Source organism: Nannobrachium achirus (assembly GCF_963921795.1).
Source record: "Nannobrachium achirus genome assembly, chromosome: 15".
In the NCBI taxonomy this organism is placed as follows: Eukaryota; Metazoa; Chordata; class Actinopteri; order Myctophiformes; family Myctophidae; genus Nannobrachium; species Nannobrachium achirus.
In genome coordinates this window covers 5783971-5798579 of record NC_137822.1, presented here as the reverse complement: position 1 = coordinate 5798579, position 14609 = coordinate 5783971, and the positions used below count along the sequence as shown (strand labels likewise).

At 43.0% G+C, this 14609-nt stretch overlaps 1 protein-coding gene across 1 annotated transcript in view; it reads left to right on the top strand.

Annotated features, from left to right (window-relative positions):
* Nucleotides 1-14609, top strand: part of pitpnm2 (phosphatidylinositol transfer protein, membrane-associated 2) — a gene marked incomplete at both ends in the record, with an annotated part of 69078 nt that overhangs the window by 37220 nt on the left and 17249 nt on the right. Inside the window, 3 exons of the mRNA XM_080742730.1 lie at nt 2274-2491; nt 7926-8101; nt 9937-10154. Coding sequence (XP_080598856.1) covers nt 2274-2491; nt 7926-8101; nt 9937-10154 — 612 coding nt within the window. The remainder of the gene's footprint in view (nt 1-2273; nt 2492-7925; nt 8102-9936; nt 10155-14609) is intronic.

Sequence of the window (14609 nt, the reverse complement as noted above, 5' to 3'; positions counted from 1 at the left end):
TACTCCAGAACGGATGCAAAAGTGGTGGCGCCCCCAGTGGAGGACCCCCTCCACTGCAGCTCACATAAAATGCCATAACTCGGCCTAGGAGCGTCCGGGAGAGCCGGGGCCGGTACCTATTCGTCCGCCAAGGCAACGCGGAGACCCCACCCCTCATTTCTCACATGGCCCTCTTCTAGCGAGACCTACGGTCGCTTATCTCCCGATTAGGGAGTCTTACTGGTTATAATACCTTGTTAAAGTGACCATTTTGTAAAATTTTGCATTTGTAGTTATTTTACTGTAATTTAACAACATAATAACCAGCACACTGTAGATAGACAAAGAGACATTCGTGGATTCATATTTAGAACTAACTTTTATCTTCCCCCCTGGACCCAGGGTATGGCAGCTGCATACCCCTGCCATACCCAATTGACGCCCCTGGTGGGAGGGGACATCAGGGTGGATGTGGTGTCCGAGAGGTAGTAGTGTGGGGAGTCAGATTGTAGGTGCTGAGTGTTTTCAAGCGGATTCTATGTGACCAGTCTCTGGAAGAGACGACTTGAATAATAACTTCATGGAGCCTTACAGAAGCTGCCAAGAGTGGCAGCTTGCATGCTTCCTCGTGAAGGTGTTCTCAGCATGGGTTTTGGGTTTATTCCAGTTCTTAGACTTCAATATCGCAGCACCTGACTGTGCTCTATCATGGATATGCATGCTCCCCATTCCCAATGGCATTGATCCACAGAATAGGGCAGGAGTCCAAGTTTTTCAGCCCAAGGACTCGTCCCCGTAGCTGAGAGAGAGAGAGAGATGAAGCAGGGACCCCCCCCCCCCCCCCACTACATATTGTATAATATTGTGTTGCAGATTCATCTTTTTAATAGATTTCATAGATAGCTTCATAGACTTGTCTGACAGCACTGTATGCATTGCACTGTATTCATGCACATTTACTATCAAAACCTCCACCGGCTGTCAGTCAGTCTGTCAGTCAGTCTGTCCGTCACACGGCACGTCACACTTTTGCCGTACTCATATCTCTGCCACCGTTGCCCCTATCCATGCCAAACTTTTCACACACACTCCTTGGCTGCCAAACCAACCCCTGATTTCTCACATGGCCATCTTCTAGCGCCACCATGAGGCCGATTCTTGCAAAACAGATTTTTGGACACGGCTCCTACATATTTTGCCCTAAAATCACGCAAAGCGGTACACAGTATCTCTAAAGTCATGTCATCAACATGGATCTGTCCTATTTCCCATATTCCCTCCTGATTGGCTGCCATTGCCTTCTAAAGTTTGTGTATGCGACCTGACAGTCGGTTATCTCCCGATTAGGGAGTCTTACTGGTGTTAATGTGTATTTGACATTTAACTACTTAAACCGCCAATACGTCTTTGCTGAATGGAGTCCCTCCGTTGCCTTGTTTACTTCTGCAAAGACAGGCATCCCTCACTCTTGAACTTATCATCAAAACATGCTCAATGATCAGGTCCTGAGCAATAAACCTGCTGAATGTCAACTTCATAAACAGTGTTAATTTTTTTGAACATCGTCGTGATCTATAAGCTCATGACAATTTGCATCGCAAGGCGTTGTTAGCTTGTAAATTGGTTAAAAGTAGTGCTTAAAAGTTTGTTTTAAAGATTTTCACATACAATGACATGGCATGTCAAAATAGGAATTGATTATTAATCTATAATTTTATTAAATTAGCGAGAACACTTAATTTAGGCCTAGAATTATTGACTGCTCTAACTGCTGAAAAATAGCAGATATACAAGCTCACAGCGCGGCCCGAGTGCCGCGCTGCGAGCTTGTAGATCTGATATTTTTGAAAAAGTCGTGAAAATGTTTGAATATACAGTATGTATTTTTAGAGCGAACGTTTGTAACTCAGATTTTGCTTCTGGGTGCTCCATGGAACTATAATATTTTGAGATATGAATATTTTTTTACAGGGGTCTTTCACATGAAAAGGTTTGAGAACAACTGACATAGCGGTCTCTCAAGAACAGACTAACTGAGCTCCAGAAAAGGACCTTTTCTTTGACAATGGCTAGCCAGATTGCTGACATATAGAAACATAGGTTTTTCAAAAAACCATAGAAGGATTCAAAAATAGCAGATCTACAAGCTCGCAGCGCAGCACTCGGTGCCGCGCTGTGAGCTTGTATATCTGCTATTTTTCACTGGTTAAAGCAGTCAATAATCCTAGGCCTAAAATGGGGTCAATATTCGATTAAATCAATTAGTTTGATCGACTGTCTCTCTCCTCTGCCAGGAGTCGGAGCTTCTCTCCCCGGGCATCGTCATAAACAGCGTCTCCTCCCCCTGCTCCCCCTCCCTGGAGGGGAGCCGCCACCTGAGCCGCAGCAACATCGACATCCCTCACTGCAGCGGCGGCGCCGACGACACCAGGAAGCAGCTTCCGCGCAAACGCAGCGACTCCTCCACGTACGAACTGGACACCATCAAGCAGCACCAGGCCTTCCTGTCCAGGTCTGATGGACACACACACACACACACACACACACACACACGCACGCACAGACATACACGCGCCACGCGCATGATGCGCACGCACACATGCAGAAATAGCGGTTGAATTCGGGTGGTTTTTTCGGTTGCAAGCAGTGTGCGTCTGTGCGCGGCGCGCGCCGAGATCCCGTCTTTATTATATCGTCACTGTCGGGCCAAAACCTTGTATCTCCAAGTTTCAAATTTGTACGTTTTTCGGCGAAGTAAAGCCCTGCTTCATCAGACAAGGCCGTCGCACAAAAGTAGTGAAAATAGCCAATCTACAAGCACACAACGCCTCGCACCGTTTGTAGATTGGCTGTTTTCACTAGTTTAAATCATCTTAAAAATTATAAATACAAATCAAACGGTTTTGGACATACAAGGTTTTCACCCAACAGCGACGATATCTAAATCTACAATCCCATGCGCTCTTTACATTGCAGGGGGGATATTGTGCTTGGGAGACAGCGCTGCACTTTAGACAGCGCACCAATGCAACTAGTCGCAACTCCTTGCAACTAGTCGCAACTCCTTGGAACGCCATTCCACATACACCAATGCAACTCCACTATATAATGTTTAATGGTTGCATTTAGTTGCAAGGACTGTAGTCGCATGTTGCAAGGAGTTGAATTGGTGTGGACTGGCCATTTAAGGCGCAATAGTCTTTCTCAACTCTGTCACTTCTATCTAGAAAGTACTAAACCAACAGGTTGAATTACTGAAGTCTTGTAGGGCCACCAACATGCTGAAATGTCATTTTGAAACCTGGAAAATGTTGCAATAGGGTTGTGATGGATGGTGGTATAGATTTGTTGATTATATATTTAGTTTTTAACATTGGTGAATAGCTTTAACAGCAATCTGAGAAATGTCAAAGAAAGGGTACATTTTCTGGATATGTAGGTCACAAGAAATGATGGCACCCTATCTACTACTTTGTACTCTATCTTGAAGCAACTGACAAAATATACTCTTTTTCTTTTATTGACTGTTTTCACCCCAGATGACATGAAAGCCTGAGTTGTCTAGCATGAGTACACTTTTGAGTGGATTGAAAGGGCTTTATGAAATTGCACTCAAAACCCTGCTTAGAATTGGAGAGGAAAAAGCTGGGAAAAGATGTGTTTTTCTGGAACCTGTGTTACATCCTATTTTCAAAAAGACAAGCTTGCAAAAGCACAGACATGACACGTCCATGCAAAGAATACTTGGTGCTGGACGAAGAATGTAGAAAAGAAAAATGGAGTCAACACAATAGTTAATGCTATTTAACACATCTGGTGCCAACCCCGAGTTTCCCGAGTTTGAAAAGGTACTACCGCTGTGCCAACCCAGAGTTTCCCGAGTTTGGGCCGCTTTTGAAAAAAATATATATATTTCTTTTTGGACCTCCAGAAATGTATTAGGCATGATCGCGATCGCGAAATTGCATGTTTAACCCCCATACCAACCCATTCTTTCAAACATGGCAGCCATGTTTGTTTACATCTGAAGAAAACATAATGGCTGATAAATCATGAATGCCTGAACGGATTTCCAAGCGGATTTTTTTGTTTGAAAGCTGTGAACAGTGTGCACACACGTGGTGCATCATCTAGGCATGGGCGTGCACTTTTTACACAATTGCGCAATTACATGGAAGTCTATGGTAACCATGGCAACGCGGGACATTGAAGAGAAAAAATCATAGCAACATAAGTGTTAATTATTGGTATACCATAAAGTGACGTTGCACTTCTTTAAGAATCCCACTGGCCTAGCGGTCCAGGCTACACCACATAACAGGCTCTAATGCAGCCAGACAGCGTGTCGTGGGTTCGAATCGCGATAGCGATGACCTTTGCTGCGTGTCATGCGTGTCTGCGTGTCATAGCCGATCACAATGCGTCACGATGCTGCGCATTGTGAGCTTGTATCAAATGATTTCTTTACATTTCTAAACTTGAAATGGGACATTCTGCATAATGAGTACATTTTGATGCCAATATACTTACTTTTACTCAAACTTACATTTTGAATTCCGGACTTTTTCTTGTAACAGAGTATTTCTACATTGCAGTATTGATATTTTACTTACTGTAAGTAAAGACATTACTTTTTGCACCATGTATCCTACTTTCTCTGAGACACTACACTGTTTTCTCTGCACTCTATTTGTGGGACTTAGTTGTTTATTGACTAGAGCTCATGCATACTCATTCCCGTCTAGCATTTGTTAAATCGCTCTGGATACGAGAGTCTGCTAAACGCCAAAATTTGTATCTGAGAGATACTGTGCTTGTTGTGTGGAATGCACTGCAGTGGGGCTCCTAATATCATGAATACAAATTGTGGATCTGTGCTCAGAAATTCTCTCTCAGGTCTGTTGGTTGTTCTGATGCTAGGCCAGCAGTGGTGGAAAAAGTACTCAATGTTACAGTACAATAGCAATACCACAATATAAAAATACTCTGTTACGTATGTACTAGATCACATTATTGGTGTTCCATGTTCTATGACGACTGTCTTGATATTGAAAGGTTTCCCTGTTGGTACAGCCAGTAGGTGATTGAAAGGTTTCCCTGTTGGTACAGCCAGTAGGTGATTGAAAGGTTTCCCTGTTGGTACAGTCAGTAGGTGATTGAAAGGTTTCCCTGTTGGTACAGTCAGTAGGTGATTGAAAGGTTTCCCTGTTGGTACAGCCAGTAGGTGATTGAAAGGTTTCCCTGTTGGTACAGCCAGTAGGTGATTGAAAGGTTTCCCTGTTGGTACAGCCAGTAGGTGATTGAAAGGTTTCCCTGTTGGTACAGTCAGTAGGTGATTGAAAGGTTTCCCTGTTGGTACAGCCAGTAGGTGATTGAAAGGTTTCCCTGTTGGTACAGTCAGTAGGTGATTGAAAGGTTTCCCTGTTGGTACAGTCAGTAGGTGATTGAAAGGTTTCCCTGTTGGTACAGCCAGTAGGTGATTGAAAGGTTTCCCTGTTGGTACAGTCAGTAGGTGATTGAAAGGTTTCCCTGTTGGTACAGTCAGTAGGTGATTGAAAGGTTTCCCTGTTGGTACAGCCAGTAGGTGATTGAAAGGTTTCCCTGTTGGTACAGTCAGTAGGTGATTGAAAGGTTTCCCTGTTGGTACAGTCAGTAGGTGATTGAAAGCAGCGGCTTTGTGTGTGTGAAATGACATTGTGTTCCCTAACTTTACCACGTCTGTGAATTGCTGAGAGGAAAACTCTGAGAGAAATGTGGCTGCAGGTCAGTGATGGAAGGTCAGCTGCCACCATCTGCTCTCTCAGTTTGGATGGTCTCTTATTGTTGACAATAGTAGGTTGCGTCATTAAATAACCACCATTTTATACTTTCAAAAGTAGTGAAAATATCAGATCTGCAACCTCACAATGCATTGCGTTGTGAGCATAGACCATGGGAAACCCATTGGTTTCTACAAAGCCGTTTTGAGGCCACTATTCAAATTCCAAAAAATGACGGACGTTTTTGTCAAAATTGTTGCGGTGGACAGTCCACGACAAGCCAACATGGCGATGACCCCATGGTTTTTGAATGATGGATTCAAATTCCCGGCCAAGGCATGAATGCTGGATTGAACCTAGACTCAGATACTCTGGATCTGGTACACTTAAAGCGTTTACAGCCAACAAGTGGCTATATGTGCCTGCACAAACTGTTCATGTGAATCTTTGGGATGGAAGGATTGTCTTGTAACACAGAATGTCATGCTTGTATACAAAGTCTCATACATTTCTGGAGTAAGTCATCTTTGTTTCGTTCAAATCACGTGACTTCTGGCGGCACTCTACTACGGTGCGAGACAAGTGCCATCTATGCTTCCATTGCCAAAAAAGAAAAAAGAAAATTGGTGAGCGCTCGTGGTGGTGGTGCGAGCCTTGCGTAAAATGACAAACAGACTCGTCAGTGGCGTTCAAATAGTTAATTTCATTTGCCTGAAGCACTTGAACAGGTCATCTTTTTACACCACAGATGATGACATACCCTGAGACAAGAGGGACACTTCATTATTTGAGAGGAGTAGTAGATGATTGCTCTTCTCGAAGCTGTGGGTTGGAAGGTCATCTTGTTCTTTGTTGACCTCTCGCCCCAGGCTGCATGTTTCTTGTCCACGGAGCCGGTGTGGGAGGGAACACCTGAGTCACTATCAAAACACACATCATTCTCCATGGATGAATTTCCTGTGGGAATGTAAACTGTGCTGCTGCAGGTCAGGATGCACCACTGGGTTCACACTCTCCTGCAATTTGGCTCCAGCTGGCTACTTGGAGGATGTCATGCTTTTATTTCTCCCCCCAGTCACATAACTAATTTCTTTGATAGTCTTCAGTATCATGGTTGTACCTTCAGCTTAATAGAGTGCAGCTTGTCTTTATATTTACAGTCTTTTGTGGCCTGATCGATCGAGACAAAGATTGGTTTCCAAACTTGGTTGGCTTGTCAAAATCCCAAATCGTTTTGACACGAACGAACGCACGCACGTACATACGCACATACTGTTCTCTCTCTCTTCGTGAATGACATTCCTAGGGTTCACTTCTCACGCTTTTGCACTGACCGAATGGACACTTTTTTGGTATTGCACTGAAATACTGTTCCTACGAAACAGTGTGGGCTCACTGCTCCCTCATTGGCTAAAAGTACTGCTTTTGTATTGTGGTCCATTTTTTTTAGGGGAATAACCGGAGTATATAAAGATTTTGGAGAACATACTGGCCTGGGAGAACATGCGCTTTCAGCGTAGTGGAGAATAAACTTGGTCTATAAAGATTTGAGAGAACATACTGGTCTCGCCTTTCAGCGAGAGGTTCAAGGTTCAAGGTTCAGTCAGTTGAGTAACGTGAAGAGAACCTGTTCTGGATTTCCACTGCATAGTATTCCTGCAGCTGATGTTCCTGTTGCCAGTTGACTCCATTCATAATTGACCTTCCTCACTCCTTCTTTGGTGTCCTCGGGCTCAAGTAGGTCGAGAGTGGTTTATTGTCGGTATCAGCCAGTAACACGCAGGAGTCTGTCCCCGTTACAATGAATCCATGAATGTCTCTTTGTCTATCTGTGCTGGTTATTATGTTGTTATTAAATACAGTACAAATGGTCACTTTAACATTATAATTATATTGTCCACACTTGTATTCTCCCCATCTTGACAACATGGTATATTCCCAGGTTCGGCAGGTCAGCTGCACAGGTGCAATGCATTATTGTTAATTGTGGCACGTTTACTAACATACCAAGTTTAACTGCACTTGAACATCCGTTCCCGGCTGCCATATCCAGCCCAAGAAACCGTAGAAACCCGGGTAAAAAACGGACACAACCAGATTTTTTCGCGCATCTTTGCCATACCCTATAGTTTTTGCTGAACTGACGCCACTGAACAGTGCTTTGTTCCCCCATGCTTCCCCATGCAGCCTTCATTCCAGCGTGCTGCTCACGGAGCAGGGCTCCCGCCGCTCCAGCAACAGCACCATGCTGGAGGGGGGCTCCCTGGGGAGGTTGGACTTCGAGGTGTGTGACTTCTTCCTGTTCGGCTCCCCGCTGGGACTGGTGCTGGCCCTGAGGAAGACCGTGGTGCCGTCTCTAGATGGTGAGGAGAGAGAGGAGAAGGGCTTCTTTCTTCATGGCTAGGGCTGTCACAATTATTACATAATCGTCTAATCGTGATTATTTGACATTATCGCAATTATTTTGTCATAATCGACATAACCGTGATTGTTGAAAAATGTCCGAAATAGTGGAAATAGCAGATCGCGACACGTTGTAAGCTTGTAGATCGGCTATTTCCACTATCAAAGTAATTTTTTAAGTAGTAAGTTGTCAAATATGTCAGTAATTTCTTTGTAGATTTAGGTTATGTGTCATATCTACCATGTACAACTTCAAAGCCTAAAAGCCAAACAGAAATGTAATTATCAACGACAAAAACACAATTAAATCGTTAATCGGCAATTATTTGAGTGACAATTAATCGTCATGTAAAATGCCATATCGTGACAGCCCTATTCATGGCTCGCTATTCTCTTTTTACACACATTTCCTTCTTTTCTTTTTTATTTTCTTTTTTTTTTTATCCTTATTTGCTTTCCTCGTCCGTAACGCGGCACAATGGTCCCTGTTGGATAGAAACTGTTTGCTTTACAGTGGTTCAGATGGATTTAAAGGGATATTTCAATTTCAAATCAAAATACATGTTAAAAATATAATGAAAATAAATGAAAAAAGTAATGGAAAGTTCACAGCCCCCTCACGCATTAGAAGGACATTCTATTGCGCGAGGGGGCTGTGAGTTTTCCATTACATTTTTAGTCACAAGATATTGACATTGGTTCTCAGTTAATAAGGTATGTTTATAAATGGCAGTGGTACGGCCACTTGTACATGCATGTTTAAAATCAAAGCATGAATATATTAATCTATTATTTTAATTGCATAGTATCGAATGCACAATAGCATGGTATGTTTATACACATAACCCAAACACAATTTTATACATAAATATACAATATGTTGTAGCCCCACCCCCACCCTAAAAGGTAGGGGGTCCCTGCTCCACCTTTCCATCAGTTTGGGGGTCCCTGGCCTGAAAACGGACGTAAACCGAGTTTGACGAGTTGTAGCCAATGCTCCAAGCTGCTGCGGCATAGTTTGACGAGTTGCTTATTTTTATAAAGAAATAAACAATCGCCTTTTTTCTGCTTATGTCAGCAGAAAACTATTTATATAAGCTTTAACCCATTTAGAAAGGGTACACATTTTGTGTATCATTATTCTATGCTTTAACTATTGAAAAATAGCAGATATACAAGCTCACAGCGCGGCACCGAGTGCCGCGCTGCGAGATTGTAGATCTGCTATTTTTTTTTTAATCGTGAAAATTTGAATTTTGACCCGATTCTAAAAGTGTCTTTCGAATCCTTCTAAGATTTGTTGAAAAACCTATGTTTCTATGTCAGCAATCTGGCCAGCCATCGTCAAAGAAAAGGTCCTTTTCACTTAACTGGAGCTCAGTCTGTCTGTTCTTGAGTGACTACTATGTCAGTGGTTTTCAAACCTTTTTATGTGAAGGACCCCCAAAATGATATTTATTTGACCACAGACCCGCATCTCAAAATATTTAGTTCCAGGGACCACCCAGAAGCAAAATTTGAGTTACAAACGTTCGCTTTGAAAATACATAATATATTCAAAGATTTTGCACACATTTTCACGACTTTTTCAAAAATAGCAGATATACAAGCTCGCAGCGCGGCACTCGGTGCCGCGCTGTGAGCTTGTATATCTGCTATTTTTCACTGGTTAAAGCATTCAATAATTCTAGGCCTAAATGGGTTAATTCATGAAAAAAACACAAAAGGCTAGAACATAGCGACATGTTTGAGCATTACATGTGTGTTGTAATGTCTCTCTCTCTCTCTCTCCCAGTACCTGCACTGCGGCCAGCGTGTCAACAGGTGTACAACCTGTTCCACCCGGCGGACCCCTCCGCCTCTCGCCTGGAGCCCCTCCTGGAGAAGAGGTTCCACGTGCTGCCTCCGTTCAGCGTGCCCCGCTACCAGCGCTTCCCCCTGGGGGACGGGAACTCCGCTCTGCTGGGTCAGTGGTCAGGGGCGTCACGGGGGGTAGGGGGGGGGGGGGGGGGAGTGGGACTGAGTAACTGAGTTACTGGGGCCTAAGGTGGAGGGGCCTCAATTATTTTATACTTTAGCTATTGAAAAATAGCTTGCAGCAGCGGCACTCGGTGCCGCGCTGTGAGCTTGTATTTCTGCTATTTTTGAAAAGTCGTGAAAATGTGTGCAAATCTTTGAATATACATGTATGTATGTATGTTTTAAGCGAACATTTGTAACTAAAATTTTGTTCCTGGGGGTCCCTGGAACTAAATATTTTGAGATGGGGCCAAATATAACCTGACTTTCGCCAGATAGTTGCAGCAGTGCGTAACGCTCTGCCTTACATCTGGGCTCTCTCGGACAGACTCGATGTAAGGGGCGGGCCATTTTTTGAATTTCTGTAGCAGGTGATTGGATGTGGCCGTTTCTATCACATTCTGGGAGTGCCAACTCCAACCACTCATATTGGCCTGTCTGCATGACGTTGCACCCAGAATCCGCCTCCTGGGTTTCCACGTGGTCTGCAATCAGACTCTATTGGCTCAGAGCCGCTCAGAGCCCGCCCATAGCTGCCGCTGATTGGTCCGGCCCGGGACTTTACGAGTGTTATCAACTCTGGCCGAGCAAGCCCAGATGGTAAAGCAGAGCGTTATATACGCAATGCTGCCACCATCTGGCGAAAGTCAGGTAAGGCCAAATACGTATCATTTTGGAAAAAGAAAAAAAAAAAAAAAAGAAAACTTGCCATAGACTTCTATTGATCTATTAAAGAAAGAAAAAAAGGATAAGAAAGAAAAGTTGCAGACGTGTTAAAGTGACCTTCATCAAAGCAGAATCTGTTTGCACAGCTGACAAATATATTTATAGGGGTAGGAGCTTTGTTTTATTTGTATTCATTTTTTTGTTTTGTTTTTTTGCCAAAAATAGCTGCTAGTACTACTGTGTGCATCTATGTAGTCTATATGTTGTCATTGTTGCCAGTCTTGCAAAATCCCTCTAAATCTTATATTGTCCAGCACTGTATGTTAGTCAGTTCATGTCTTTTGTCCAGGGCTGCAACAATGGATCATTTTCTCGCAGATATTTTTACTGATTCCTTTTTTTTATCAATCGAATAATAATAATGTGTTGGGCCGACAAATTGACACAAAAATTGAATTGATTTTTTTGTCAATTCCAAACAAAACATAAAATGACTTGTCTTTTAGTTCTACCGGCTCTCTTCTCCACTAGTCCCTCCCTCACATTTCAGTCTAGTTTTTATTTGTTGCCGAAATAGTCAATATCGTCATTGTCGGGCAGAAACCTTCTATCTCCTACTGTAGTTTAAAATGTGTAAATTTTTTCGTACTGATTCATCATGCAAGGCTGTCGCACACATATGTGCTTGTAGATGGGCTTTTTCACTAGTTTAAATCATTTTCATTAAGTGTGCCTGCCATGCAATGGCAAAACACTTATTGTAATCCGCCATACTTAAGTAAGTAAGTAAGTAAGTAATTAATGTTCTTGCAAATTTCGGCACGTAATAACTGCCGAACGATTTACGCCACCGCCGCAATATATACATCAAAACGTGCGGCTCGGCCGGGAATGGGGTGCTATTACTTTTCTTAGAGAAAAGTGTGTATCGTTTAATTGATATTAATTTATTAGTGAATTAATTTTACCCATTGACTTATAATGGGAATCGCAAAAACTCACATTCAATATTTTTTTTTCTTGCAAACCATAGGGGCTACAGTTTCAAAACTTGGAGAGGAGATGTATAATGATATCAAGGATTAAATAAAAAATAATTTCGTCAGTTGGCCTCATGGTGGCGCTATAACAGTCCACTTTACCTTTCGGCTTGTAACTCTTGAACCGTGGGTCGGAAAATTAAAATTCCTTTTTCCCTGGATTCCTTGGGTCATGACGCATCTCCTCATATAGGCCACGCCCATTTGCGTCAGGATAGATTTTCCACCATTTTGAATTTTCTTCAAAACACTTTTTGCTCCTTTTCCTACATATTTTCTCCAAATTTCACAAAAATCGATACACACGATCTATAGACTCATGCGATAAACATATTTAAACGATATTTTGATAGTCCATACCGTTCTTCCGTAACAGGGTTCCAAAGTTAGCGGCGAGGAGCCCGTTTTGTAAGAAGTAGCCATAAATCACAAACGAAACATCCAGTCAACACCAAATTTTAACCACAAGTGGGGGGCGCTATACTGAACATATACCCAAAAGCATTTCCACTTCGACCCATAGGGGGCACCATAAACGCGCAAAACGTAACCGTTTCATGCCAAAACGTAACCGTTTCATGCCAAAACGTGTTTTTCAGGGGGAACGACCCTCTCAAAACGAAACACTAACACCAACCGCTACACAAGGTTGCACAGACTTAGCGAGCTGCAGGCACACTTAAAATTTCTTAGAAATTTTCTTTTCTAGTTGATAAATACAATACGTAGGTTTTGGACGTACAAGGTTTCGACCCGACAACGACGATATATTAAGTGTTTTATACTTAGATTTCGTCAGTGAAATAAAGGTAACCACCATTTTTCGTCATAGTATTTTAGTCGACGAAGTTAAAACTAGTGATGTGTCGTACATGAGTGATTTGTTCATAAGAACCAATCACAAGCATGCCATGAATCATGAACGATTTGTTCATTTCCTTAAACTGTTACGTTCACACTTTCGTTCATACCCCCCCGTCCCCTCCCCCAATAGCCCTCAGCACACAGGATGGGAGGATGTACTCACGATGTAATAAAAACGCTCCGCGTTCGCGCTATGAACGGTGAACATGAACGAATCATTTGAAAGGATCCGTACCGTGAACGGAATGCTTTGTTCACTGAAATGATTCGTTCACTGAAATGAGCGCTTTTGCCCATCACTAGTTAACACTGTTAGTTAACACATTGCCTGCCCCACGTTTTTTATTAAACTCTTCCAAAACATGTCAGGGTTTTGGAGCATTTTGACTCATTTGTAATGTAATATTTTGAAAATTTGTTTCTATGTCTATGAACAAATTGAGTATACCGATGGAAAGATTAAAATCTATACTTTATAAAAAAAAATAAACAAGAGTTTTATGTTCCATGATGATTTTTCAATGAATTTATTAGCGACTACTGCGCCTGCCCCAAATGGCCTAATTTGTTTAAAAAGGCTAGAAAAAAGGCTTTTTATGAAATAACATGAATAAGTCTCTTATTGGGTTGATTTTGTTGTTTCAAGCCAATAATTGGCACTGTGGCACTGTGTACTCAGTCTCAACACACACGCACACACTCACACACATGCATGCGCATGCACGCGCACGCGCGAACGTCACGAAGCACAAGGACCACCCTGAGCTCCTCCTATGACATTTCAGGCACACACACAAACACACGCGCACACACACACACACACACACACACACACACACACACACACCCCACATGCGCGCGCACATCCACATGCGCGAGCACGCACGCGCCCCTGTGGAACACCTGTGTGTTCAGTGGCGTCAGTTCAGAACAAGCTAAGGTATGGCAACATGACTGGTGTCTTGCACGCGTGCCCTCGTGCAGGCACGATGAAAAGTACATTTTTATTATTTCCCCCTGTAGCCAAGGTATGGCATTGGCAGCTGCATACCCCTGCCATACCCAATTGACGCCCCTGCCTGTGTTATGTCACGTGATTTCTTAGCTAACGGAAACTCAGATCGATGCAGAGAAAAGTTTGCTGGACCATTGGATCATTTTCCTTACTGTTGTTTAGCCACATGGATTATAGTTTTACGAGCCAGCAGACTGTTTGTTTATCAATGGAATATCTTTACGAGCCAGGAGTGCACTGGGGGGGAGGAGGTGACAGTGTATCAGGTAGGACCCTGGTTTTTTCCGTTTTTTTCATTGTGTGTCGTGTCGTATGGATGGATGTTGTTTTGCTGCGTGTGGCCAGGGGTGTCGCACCAAAATCTGGGCCCTGGCCACAAGGATTCACTGCGGGACCCCCATGATTGTTCTTCATAGGGGGGATTTCAAAAATAGCAGATGTACAAGCTCGCAGAGTGCCGCGCTGTGAGCTTGTAGATCTGCTATTTTTCAATAGCTAAAGTATAAAATAATTATGTCCCCTCCACCTTGGGCCCTAGTAGTGTAGGGTTTCCACTCGCACTCCCCCCTTGTGACACCCCTGTGTGTGTGCGCGTTCTACACACTCACTCCTCCTCTCCCACTATAAATACAGAGTGTCTTCACCTAAATACACTCAAATCTAAACGAATTCTACTGTCATCTCTAGGCTATCAATCAACTATCTAAACTCTAACTCTAACTATAAATATCCTATATTCAAATCTCAACCGAGCCACCCAACCGATCTTTTTTTTTCTTTCTTTTTTCTCCTCAGCTGGCTAGCTGGCTAGCCTGGCTTGTCGCGTCTAAAACAGCTGCAGACTTTTCTCCCTCTCTCTCTCTT